Source organism: Puma concolor, chromosome D4 (assembly GCF_028749965.1).
Source record: "Puma concolor isolate L17-30 chromosome D4, mPumCon1.1.hap2, whole genome shotgun sequence".
NCBI classification, from domain to species: domain Eukaryota; kingdom Metazoa; phylum Chordata; class Mammalia; order Carnivora; family Felidae; genus Puma; species Puma concolor.
The window spans coordinates 80705793-80716169 of record NC_141679.1 but is presented as its reverse complement, the minus strand read 5'-3'; the positions used below and the strand labels follow the sequence as shown (position 1 = coordinate 80716169).

The 10377-nt window shown below is 41.7% G+C and overlaps 2 protein-coding genes across 5 annotated transcripts in view; one reads left to right on the top strand and one right to left on the bottom strand.

The window, feature by feature from the left end:
• Window positions 1–3270: 3270 nt before the first annotated feature.
• Window positions 3271–5887, bottom strand: B3GALT9 (beta-1,3-galactosyltransferase 9). Its single transcript, XM_025914281.2, has 2 exons — window positions 5647–5887; window positions 3271–4388 (listed from the first exon to the last, which is right to left on the bottom strand). Exons 1-2 carry the CDS (start codon window positions 5650–5652, stop codon window positions 3285–3287), a joined length of 1110 nt encoding a protein of 369 aa, XP_025770066.1. The 5' UTR covers window positions 5653–5887; the 3' UTR covers window positions 3271–3284.
• A 2478-nt stretch (window positions 5888–8365) lies between these two features.
• Window positions 8366–10377, top strand: part of FBXW2 (F-box and WD repeat domain containing 2) — a 60211-nt gene continuing 58199 nt past the window's right edge. For 2 of the 4 annotated variants that reach the window (XM_086683859.1, XM_086683860.1), the window contains exons 1-2: window positions 8366–8491; window positions 8594–8702. The gene's annotated coding sequence lies outside the window, so the exon portion shown is untranslated. The remainder of the gene's footprint in view (window positions 8492–8593; window positions 8703–10377) is intronic. The other 2 variants (XM_086683861.1, XM_025914292.2) reach the window with 2 other exon arrangements.

Below are 10377 nucleotides of genomic sequence, written 5' to 3'. Positions count from 1 at the left end.
TTTAATTTCTCAGATCCATCAAGTCAGTATTGAATTGATTAGAGAGAGATACTGACTCCTAATAACCAGAGTCAGATGGCAGCTAGTATATATAAACCAGGATGCCATCTCATTGATTAACAAAGGATGTGCTTTCTTTTCATTGACAAAATGTTCCCACCTCTTTCCAGTGCCCTGCTTTCTAACCGGAAGAGCACTCTGCATACCAATCCTCAGTCACAGGTTTCTGGGTGAGTGTGACCGTTCAGAATCCAGAGATATGTTTCTTTTAGGCCATGGTGATGTTGATAAACCATCCCTGCTCTGTAACAAAATGGTCCTCAAGTTCCTGGAGTTCTCTTGTCCCTGGATTGATCATTTCACATTGATCAAACAGTGTGAGATTCTCGGTTCCACCATCTCCTATATCCCTCTGTGGGTCTATTTCTTCGTGTGTTTCCATACTAATCATTTCTCTACAGCTAATACCACTAATTAGGCTACAGCAAAGTCTTTCCTGGCCTGAGAAACATTCTATCTCTTTAAGGTGACTTTGTTTAATCTCATTCATGAAGTTGATCTTATTCATTTGACATCAGAGTTCAGAGAGTGGCCCTCTCCTATGTGTGTGTGGCCTATGCACTCATTCTGACTTTGCACCTGTGACTTTTTTCTACGATTAAATAAAATTTGAAAATTATTATTTATTTCATACTTTTTTTCACATTTAACAAATAAACACTATTGACTGCTTATTATGTGCATGGCATTGGGAAAAAGTGTTAGACATTGTCCTAAATGCTAAGTTCATCTCATTTATATATATAATTTTTAATGTTTTATTTATGTTTTTATTAGAGCATGAGGGAGGGGCAGAGAGAGAGGGAGACACAGAATCCTAAGCAGGCTCCAGGTTCTGAGCTGTCAGCACAGAGCCCGATGTGGGGCTCGAGCTCACAAAATGCAAGATCATGACCCGAACCGAAGTTGGATGCTTAACTGACTGAGCCACCCAGACGTCCCAATCTCGTTTATATTTTTACATCTGTATTTCACAGATGAAGAAACCCGAGCTCGGAGAAGTTAAGTAGCTTATCTCAAAATCACACAGGTAGCAAGTGACTAATAGTGGAGGAAAATAGAAACAAATTTCTATCAGAAATAGAAATAGAACATTAGTGTATAGTAAGTACAAGAATAGAGAAAAACAGGAAACACCTACCCTAGACTTGAAGGAAGGTTTCTCAGAGAAGGAAACACCTGAAACTCGAAGAACCGGTAGGAGATAGTCAAGTGAGAAATAAAGGAGAGTAGCAGGGCAAACGGGACAGACATGAAAACAGGAAACATTTGGGGGAACTACAAGGCGATACGGCCAAAGCCTGGAACTTAAAGGGGAAAATTACAAAATTCTTAATCATTATTACTAATGGTAGCTACTATTTCTTACAGATTGCACATTCCAGAGCCAGAATGTTAACCTGGCTTCCTGGTGGCTAGTCAAATGTTTTACTTGGTTATATTTTGAGGATAATAGCAGACAAATGTTTGTCAAGCATTGTTCTAAAAGCTTTTCATCTATGAACTCATGTTGCTCTTTTTCCTCTCCCAGGAATAAAATACTATTATTACCCTGTTTACACATGAGGCTGAGGCACAGCAGAGATAAGGAACTTGTACAAGATCACACAGCAGATAAGTGGAGCCAAGATTTGAACCTAAGCTGTTACACTCAGAACGTGTGTTTTTAAAGGCTACCTCTTCTTATCGGTCATTTTCTATGGGCCAAATCCAATGCTAGATGCTTGACATGTCTCATTTAGTCCACGGGTCCTACAAGGCTGAATCTGTACATAGACTGAGGCTCAGTATATTTTAGTAATATATCCAGAAAGATGATGTAGTAAGTGTCATGGCAGAGATTTTCAAAGTGTATTACTTCGGGGACACCTAAAATTCCGAGGGCCCCAGAATGGGAACATTGATCTAGTGCCTAGTTATTCCACAAGAGAAATCACCAAGTGTGTTGTGAGTTAAATTGTGTCCCCAAAAAAGGTAATGTTGAAATCCTAACCCCTGATTTTTGTCAATGTGACCTTATTTTGAAATAGAGTTTTTGCTGATGTCATCAAGTTAGGATGGGGTCATTTGGGTCCTAATCCAATGACTGATGTCCTTAGAAGAATGAGAAAATTTGGACATAGCACAGAGCAGAGATTATACAAAGTCCCAGACCCATGAGAGAAGTCCATGTGTGAAGATGGAGGCAGAGATTAAAGTGGTCTGTCCTCAAGCCAAAGAATGCTAAGAGTGGTTGCCAACCACCAGAAGGTCGAAGAGACAAGGAAGGATTCTCCCTCACAGTCTTCAGAGAGAGCAGGGCCCTGCCAACACCTTGATTTCGTCTTTAAAACTAGTCTTTAAAACTACAACAAATAGGGATGCCTGGGGTGGCTCAGGTCATGATCTTCACCGCTCGTGAGTTCGAGCCCCGCGTCGGGCTCTGGGCTGACAGCTCAGAGCCTGGAGCCTGCTTCTGATTCTGTGTCTCCCTCTCTCTGCCCCTCCCCTAGGCTCACTCTGTCTCTCAAAAATAAAGAAACATTAAAAAATTTGTCATACAAAATAGAACTAGAACAAATACATTTCTGTTGTTTTAAGTCACCGAGTTTGTGGTACTTTTTTTACAGCACTTCTAGGAAACTAACTCAGAGTGTACACATTAGCAGGGAATGTGAATGTGTCGCATCCCGTCTGTAAAGCACTGGCTAATTAGAACTTGATGAAAATTGCTTTACAAAGAGTTAACTATCCAAGTCCATATACTATGTGGTTCATACTTTTAAATTAAATGTAATTCCACTACCCAATGAGTAAAATGCTTCCTGCTTACATACAAGATGACAATTTTGTTCAACAAATTCCTTGGTGTTTGCCTTTAATTCTGGGCATTCGCAAAAATTAGTTGCCATTGCTATTGCTGAATCATGACAGTTCCACAGAATATGATTTTTATAAATTCAATGACTGCAAAGAGAAACAAGACTTTGGGTTGTAATTAAATGTCATGTTCTCCCTTTTTTGGATAGAATGTTTTATTTTGAAAAGAGTGCTATCTCAGATTTCGTAACATGAAATCTCAATATGATGTAGTACATCCGAGCACTAATAACGTTTTGCAACTCGCTAAAAGAAAGTACATAAAACACAAGGAAGGAGGGATGCTTTCTATAACGAGGTATGAGTTAATTTAAAAAGACCAAATTTATAATAAAAAGCAAAAAAAAAAAAAAACAAAAACAAAACTAATCACCCAAATACATGCCATCATTTTTTATGGTACCCACGTGGAAACGTTTAAGGGTGTCAAAGTATGTCAGAAGTTTGCAGGAAATGAGCCCGTAGTAAGTCTCAAACAGGGTACATTCTTTCCCACTGCTAATTTCCTTCCACGCCAGGGGCATTTCAATATCTGTAGTTTCTGAGGATGTAAAAATGAACTTATAGCAACATCTGTTGTATCTGATGTGCCTTTTTCCAGAAAACCTTGAACTGTGGATGGGTATAAGGCCAATAGACTTTGCACAAATTCCTACAAACACATCAGCAGGAACCATTATGGGTACTTCTTTGAAAACCACATACATCATCCGAGCCACATCTTGGGACATAATAAAAGCCTCGCCACTGCAGTAATCTGGGTAGTACTTTTCTGGGTACTTGCTGAAAGGGACAAATTCTTGACTATTAGGATCCCTGTTGGGTATATCTTGATGAATAACTCTTCCTACATAGACATCCTCCAGGTGATCTTTCAGATTAAGAAGATAGTCTACCAAGCTTGGGACATTGACAAACATCTCTTCATCAACCTTAAGAATGAACAGGGCATTAGGGCAGAAAGTCACAGCCCACTGTGTCATCGTGATGATTTTCAGGGTTTGGTTCTCAGCACTGTCCAAGAAGATTCCTTGAATTATATCATTATTCTTATGGGACTCTTTGTCTATTTCTTGCTGGGTAGTTACCAAAACGGGCATTCCCAAAGCAAACAGTGTGAGAATGTGGTGCCCTTGAACACTGGTCACGTTACCCCAGGTTTTCCTGATGAGGTCCCGCCTTGTTCCATTTCCCGGGCTACTGAAGATAAGAGAGAGTAAAAATATATTCTTCCCTTTACACAGCTCCAACTGGCTCAGGATGTAATACTTGGAAAGATTACTTCTTAGGGGCTCCGTGTTCAATTTTCTTGCCTTCTCCTTAATTTCAAGAGCTTTCATATCCACATAAGGCAAAGCATGCAGAAAGTATTCTTCCACAAAATCAGCCCCAAAAAGCAAAGCATGAAACAGGATAACATTAAATAGAATGAAACACCACTGGTGAGTCCGAAGTCTGCAGAATGTCACCTAAATAAGACGAAAACACATGTTCATTCAAGCTTTGTCTCCATTCTTATTTTTGCCCCCACTGAATGCTATACATACTTCTTACAGCACTTAGAAATACACTATTTTAAGTGTTTCTCGTTTATTTTTGTTATCTGTCTCTCCCACTAGATCATGGTCTCCTGGACAGCTGGCAGAGAAGAGACAGCTCTCTCTTCTCCACTGTTGCGGAGTTCAGTATTTGGCATGAAGTAGAAGCTGAATAAAATGCTAGTTGGTTGTTTTCTCGCTTGTTTGGATGAAAGCCTACTTACTATATGCAAGGCACGGTGCTAGACATTGGAAAAGCAAAGAGGAATCAGGCATAGACATATGGATATAAAGTAACAAGCAGAATTATTGTGCTAAAAGCCTACAGGAAAATATATGATTTTTTTTTTCTGAAAGTGAAGCACTTGGATCAGTTTCTTCTCTAATTACAAAGGTCAAGGGCTATTTTTCCATGAAGTAGTTGCTTTTGTTGGCCAGTGAACAATGGCTACTATCAAACATTTACATCCTTCTACTATGACTTTCCAATTTAATCTGATACTGATTTCTGACATTGTCTGTTTTAGCGATGTCCCCTAATCCATTCAACACATCTGCCAATATGGGCAAATTCCCACTATCTGCATAGCACCCCTTCAGAGATCTAGGATGGCTCTGTGCCAAGCTTACTCCACATCATCAAAGAAGATGGAAACTTTCCATCTGGAAGGGCATATACAGTATCGTAATATAACAGAGCAAGGGAACATTAAAGAAATTAAATTTCTATTGGAGTTTGATTGGCAAAGCCTTCCATAATAATAGTTACCTCTTACTGAGCATTTGCAGTGTGTCAGGCACTGTGCTAAGCACTTTAAATGACTTAATTCACTTAGCCTTGGTAACATCCCTTTCATATAGGTTATTTCCAAAATTAAGGTGAGCATCCAAGTTTAGTAACTTGCCAAAGATCATCTCAGTGGGTAAGGGCGTGGGGAAGGGTCGTAATTGGAACTTAAGTCTGGGAGAGTCCAAAGCTTAACCACTGAGAATCCTGACCCCCATCTTTTCCTTTCCTATACCTAATGAATAGGCAACAAAACAAAACAAAACAAAACAAATCCCTGTAATTATAATCTGAATTCCATTCCATTTTCTCAAAGCTGATGATGTGCACATAGAAGAAACTTCAGCTTTCTCAAACCTATTTTAATAGATATCAAATGCTTCCAAGATTTAAGAAACTTACCTGCATGTTGTCTGTGAACCGTTTCAGGACTTTGGAAATTACTGAATCCAGATGCCAAAATTATGTCCAAATGTAGCTCTCAGCATCATTCCAGTCTAACAGCAATTGCGGTAAGGTGCTTTGTGCCTGAGACTTTAAGGATAAAGTTTCTTTCCAATCAACTTGAGCTTTTGTCCCAGAATACCTGCTGACTCCATAGGGAAGCAAGTGCAGATAATGTTACAGCTAGAGTGAATCCGGAACAAAGAATGGAGAACACAAACCTTTTCAAACGCTTCCAACCTTGTATATGTTTTGAAACTGACCTGTTGCCGGTATGGTGAATTCCTGAAAGAGCAGTTCACTTACACCACCTCTCAAACATCATAATACAAGGAGAAATGTCATACAGTATGTTTTAGAGTGCTCTCAAGAAACTAAACAATTGGACTAGTTCCTGCTCCCTGGTATATGCATGTGCAAGACATGTACTAAAACATCAAGGAATACTTATCATCCCTAATGGGTGCGTTTTTTTTTTTTTTTTCCTCCCCAAAGAAACAGCGTATGAAAGTTTTGGTTTATGTCTCATTGGGAAGGATTTTGAATTCCTAGTCTAGGCTATGCAAGAAGTTTACTGAATCAATTATATGTCACCCCAACTACCTACCCAGGCATTTTTTATCTCAAACTGGAAAACAACACATAGTCCATTTTAGCCAGAACTGAAGGAACTAAGCATTTGCTGTTTGCCGTTTTCCTGGGGGGCATGAATATGTAGGGATTATTCCAAACACTGTTTCTACCAGCAAGTTTAAGAAAGGAAACAACATTCAGCATATTTTCATGTTGCTGTCACATAAGCAGTTGTATTGAGCATTCTGTTTTCAGGCAGGGCTGAACCATTTTCTTCTTTTCACATGTTGATATTCCTGCCTGCCACTCAGGGCATTTTTTTGTAATTGTTTGGCTAGGAAAAGTGTCAATGTTTGCTCAGCCATTTGTCGTGCAATCTTGGAAATTTTTACAAAGTGGGAAAATCTAACTAAAAAAAATCATATGAAAGGAAATTTTTTATACATTCTAAGTTTAACAACTAAATACAAATCCTATTTTGCAATTTTCATCTCTTAGAGCTATAAATTTTGCTCCCAGATCTCCTCTTGCTTCAATTTCGACAATTTGGTTTCTTTGTTCATGAGAAGGTCTAACAACATTGCCTCTAGAGCACCTCTGTCTGGGATTTTCAGTTTGATTCATCAAACTCCTACCACAATTTGTTTGCTACAAATTGATAGGGGGGCTTGTTTTTCTTAATTACCTTGGTATTGCTTTGCCTTTCATAGAGGTTATCTGATCTGCATACACGTCTTCCTAAAATTTCTTATAATGTTGTCATCAGTCACTGTTTGGCTTAAATGTCTACAGAGGCTTTCTGTTGCCTACCAAATCAAATTTGCTCTCGTGGAGCCTGACTTTCAAGACACCATACTTGGCTTCTACTTCACATAGTCAAATTTGTATTTTCCATGTTTCAAGCGTACTAGATGGACTCAGGATGCTTGGCGCCTTGGTCATTCCCTAACACTAACTGGATACGTGACTGTCTTACTGTCTATATTACGTGTTCTATCTCTTGGACCAGTCTGTTCAATAGGGTAGCCATTAGCCACATGTGGCTATTTATATTTAAATTAATTAAAATTGTATTTCCTCAGTCACATTAGGCATTTTCAAGTGTTCAGTAGTCACAAGAGGCTAGTGGCTGCCTTATTAGACAATGTAAATAGGGGACATAATTGCTGAAAGTCCTATTGGAAGGTGCTGGTATAAGATACGCGTGTTCGCAGTTTATGAGCCCTTAGGGAGAGACAAGGAGAATTTAAGTTCTTGAAGTCGGGGGGAGGGGGGCTGGGTTGAAATCCTAAGATAGCCGGTTATGATGACCTTAGGCAGGATGCTTAACCCTCTTTTGACCCGGGTTTCCTCATATCTAAAAACAAGAGTTAATAATAGTAACTACTATGCAGGGCTACTGTGGGAACTGAATGCGGTAACACAAAGTGATCAGGAGAGTGCCTGGCCCATAGGAAGCACACAATTTTTGTTCTTTGATGCTTAAAGATTTATGCTTCAGCTTTCAGTCCTCAGAAGGATCACACGAGGAAGTACTATAACTGCTATGCAGAAGACAAATATAAATCCAGAGATGTTACGTAAGTAAGGCCAACGGCACAGTCGGGAGTGTCAAGAGCTGGGATTTGAACCTAGATCACCTGACTCCTTTGTTTCGGTCACCAATCCCCTTAACTTGCTTTATTTTTTTCGTGAGCACTTGCTAAGACTTGCACCATGCCTTGCTTAGTTATTTATCTGTCAGCCTCCCCCGCTGGGATATAAACCCCAGGCGGCCGGGTATTTTTGTACTTTTTGCTCACTAACCCTATCTCCTAGAATAGTGTTTGGGATATGCATGATAGGCGGCTCAATGGGTTGTTTCACTTTGGACACGTCTCTCAAATTTTCCTCCCTCTCCTCCGAAAAGTGAGGATAAGGAAAAGCGCCACAGAGTTTGTGCAAGGTCGGATCGGTCCGACGAAGGACACCAAGGCCCCGGACAAATTCCGATACACGGCACGGAAGTTAAGTCGAGGATGAAGCGCCACAGGTCCCAGCTATACTGCGCATGCCCCTCCTCCCTGGGCGCTCTCCTCAGCCCGCCCGCTTCCCCCTCGAGGCCGGGGCCGGAAGTGCACCCGCGTCCGCTGGGCGCCGCGGGCGGAGGGACGCGCGGAGATGACGCAGGCAGCACCGGAAGCCGCTCCCCTGTGAGGTTGCAGACCCCGAGCGGCGGCCGCTGGTCCAGGTCTGTATGTGAGGCGGGGCCCGGTCGGGGAGGGGGTTCTTAGGCGCCCGCGCCCCTGCTGACCAGCCGCGCCTCGGGCCGTTTGTCTTTCTCTCCCTGCAGGCGCCATGGCTGCGGAGCGGACCCGGCCGCTGCGAGGCTCTGGCGGCCCGAGCGCGCCTAGTCGGTGTGAGCCCGGCGCGAGGTCCCGGGCCCCGGGGCGCTCGCTCAGGTCAGTGCTGCGCGGAACACGACTCTGGGAGCAGGGAACCTGGGAGCGACGAACGGGCTGAAGGGATCTGGAGTTGATTTTAGAGATGGGAACATTGAGTCTCGGAGTTACCGCCTCTTAGTTCTCAGCTTCCTTAGCTGCGAAATGAGTTAACAATGATGTCCCAGGGCTGCCATGACTTTGAAAGATGATGAAGTGTGGAGAGGTGGTTTTGAAGTACAAAGCGCTGTATTAATGTGAGGGACTGCGCCGTAGTTGTGGGTATGCCATGGAAACAGGTGTGTATGTGGCGGGGGGGGGGGGGGGCGGCTTGAACTACAGATAGCCATATTAATGCTCAATAATAATGGTAACTGACGTTTCTCGGAGGCTTACAGCGTGTAGGGTACTGTGCTAAACGCTTTACGTGCATTATCCGATTTAAGCCTCACAAACACCCTTGCAGGGAATGCTGTTCCGAGGTTGCATTTTACAAGTCAAAGACTGGACTTGAGATTGGTGAAGTGATTTCCCCAGTGTCACTCAGCAACAAGTGGAGTTGCAGAGCCTGGATTTTATAAACACTGTATTCTTTCCGAGCTGTTTGTATTCACTCAAAACCAAAGGCGAGATGAATAAATAAGTTGTAATATTAAGTTGTAAGATTTTAAATAAGTTGCATATTCACATGGTTTTAAATTCAAGAAAGGGCTCCTCACGCCTGTTCCTCAGCTCTCCAGGTTTCTCTGGAGGCAACCAGTGTTACCAGCTTGTTGAATATTCCAAAGATACCTTGGGTGTGTGTAAGTTTATAAATCCAGATACACGTTTTCAAAACCTCTGTACTGTAACAAGCTGATTATGCTTGATGAGAAACCAGGGAAGATGAAGCCTCGGGCTTCCGAACAACAAATGTCTTGTTTTCACTCTTAACTAGGCCAGGTCCTGGTGGAGGAGAGGAAAACGTACATGTGATGTTTTATCCAGAACATCTATCTCTAGTAAGACCTAGCAGTATATAGGTTTTGTTTTGTTTGCGGCGGTGGGGAGCTAGGTAAGATGTTAAATTGCTTAACTTCCTGTGGGACCCTCGGAAAGTCACTCCACCTCTTGGGTCATAAATCTCATTTATTAGTTAAGGGCAATAGTACTGATACTTTCCTTGAAGTTCTGATAATCAAATGAAGTAATGTCTATGAGTAGTACTTGAATCTTTTAAACCAGTACAAATATGAGAGTTGCCAGAGGGAACATAGGGAATTAATGGTAGAACCGGAGACCAAACCCAGGCCTCCTGGCTTCCAATTTTGCAGTCTTCATCATACCCATTTCGGAGCTTTGTGATTGTTAATATTGAGGGCAGAAGGACAAGTTTAATGTTTAATCTCAAGTCGGGGGGAGGGGAAGGCAAGACAGCATGGAGTGTGGGTACAGACAAAAATGCACCTAGCAGGAAATTCTAGCCTCAACTCAATAACTGGCCTTAATTATAAAATTAAACCCCAGTGAGTTTGAGTCTGTGAATTTTTCTTCCATCTATTTTAAGCCAATTTAAGGGAAAGTTTATGGTAAGGATCATAGGGTTGAAAGGGTTGTTAGTAGTCCTGTCTATTCCAGCCTTAAGGCTGCTGAAAGCTTTCCTGGCCAGTATTCATAATAATAAAACTAACAAAAGTACCACCCCTGCTCAATTTCT